This window comes from Aplysia californica, unplaced genomic scaffold (genome assembly GCF_000002075.1).
Source record: "Aplysia californica isolate F4 #8 unplaced genomic scaffold, AplCal3.0 scaffold01067, whole genome shotgun sequence".
Lineage (NCBI taxonomy): Eukaryota > Metazoa > Mollusca > Gastropoda > Aplysiida > Aplysiidae > Aplysia > Aplysia californica.
The window spans coordinates 92,633-94,446 of NW_004798337.1; the positions used below are offsets into that span (position 1 = coordinate 92,633).

Consider the following 1,814-nt stretch of genomic DNA (forward strand, 5'->3'; position numbering starts at 1 on the left):
GGGGGCATTTTAGTAAGCGTTTCACAGCACTTGCAACACATTAAGGTCACATAGGTGCCGGAAAATAGAGGTGTTACAAGAGGGATGAGAGATCAGGACGATAGATGTTTGATAGGAAAGAAGGAGCAAACCACACCAGAGCACCTGCCAACCACCCACAAGGTATGATTGTACAATCTCACCTATAGAAAACGTAGCACACAATCATACAATCTCAACTGTGTAGAATGTAGCACACAATTATACAATCTCACCTGTGTAGAATGTAGCACACAATCATACAATCTCACCTGTGTAGAATGTAGCACACAATCATACAATCTCATCTGTGCCGAACGTAGCCCACAATCATACAATCTCACCTTTGCAGAACGTAGCGCACGATCCTCCCACACACCAGCCTGCGATCAGCCTGCAGCGAGGAGCGTGACCACAAGACAGCCTCATGAATCGTGCCGTCCTTGAACCGACGCATTTCCGACTTGTCTCCCCACATCTCACGGAATGCCAACGCCTTAAGAGGGGGGGGGAGAATAAGATGTCAGGATTTGTTTGTATTCACAATTCCGAGATACCTCCTCAATTAACCCTATCCGTACGCCGTGTTTTACTATCGTATCCATACGACGTGGGGAACTCTGTGCCATCACTTTCCAAAAAGAGGAAATTTACTCATTAATCCGATCCGTACACTTTGCATAGCAGTCTGTCAAATTGATTTTTTGAGAAATACTGAAAGTTTCAACGAGATCTTTGTACTAGAAGTATTCTAAAATGTGAAGAATACAACCCCGGGGCTACAAAATGACCCCAGGACGAACGGATAGGGTTAAGATATTTTGTTGATTCTGTTCCTACTATGGAGAATCTATTGTTGGGTGAGTTCACGTCTGTCGAGTACCCAGTCTCGCACGGATGACCCACACACACACGACAGTACCCAGTCTCGCACGGATGACCCGCACACACACGACAGTACCCAGTCTCGCACGGATGACCCGCACACACGTAACAGTTCCCTGTCTCGCATGGATGACCCACACACACACACACGACAGTTCCCTGTATCGCACGGATGACCCGCACACACACGTCAGTACCCTGTCTCACACGGATGACCCACACACATACGTCAGACGTCGCCAACCACACACCCTTTAGTGCTAGATCAAAATAGTCTTTCAATACACACACACACACACACACACACACACAAAGTCACACATACACACACAATCACACACATAATACACAGACACACACACATAATACACACACACACACACACAGTCACACACACACACACACATTCACGATAGTGACCCTTAGGGTCAAGGAACGCTCACCTCCGGGTGGTCGGCGGGTGGGCCTTTGTTCAACACGCTGAATGCGGCAGACGTGTTCAGGCACAGACCAAAGGTCAGGTAACTCTGTTCGTCGTAGTCCAGGGGCGCGTCATTTACCGACCACTGCACCGCAGAAATAGCAAGAGAATCACAGAAAAATTTAGTTAGACAGACAGTAAAAACAACAGAATCACAGACATATTTAGACAGACAACAACAACAACAACAACAACAGAATCACAGACATATTTAGACAGACAACAACAACAACAACAACAACAGAATCACAGACATATTTAGACAGACAACAACAACAACAGAGAGGGAGAGAAAGAGAGACAGAGAGAGAGACAGAGAGAGACACAGAGAGAAGAGAGAGAGAGAGAGAGAGAGAGAGAGAGAGACAGACAGACAGACAGACAGACAGACAGACAGACACAGAGGGAGAGACACAGAGAGAGAGAGAGA

The 1,814-nt window shown here is 46.7% G+C and overlaps 1 protein-coding gene across 1 annotated transcript in view; it reads right to left on the reverse strand.

Moving 5' to 3' along the window:
• The window catches only part of LOC101850295 (nucleolar protein 6), a gene marked incomplete at its 5' end in the record, with an annotated part of 11,008 nt that extends 9,539 nt beyond the window's left edge, over positions 1-1,469 (reverse strand). The window contains 2 exon segments of the mRNA XM_013089864.2: positions 363-514; positions 1,347-1,469. Of these exon segments, the coding sequence (XP_012945318.1) occupies positions 363-514; positions 1,347-1,469 (275 nt within the window).
• Between the last annotated feature and the right edge of the window lie 345 nt (positions 1,470-1,814).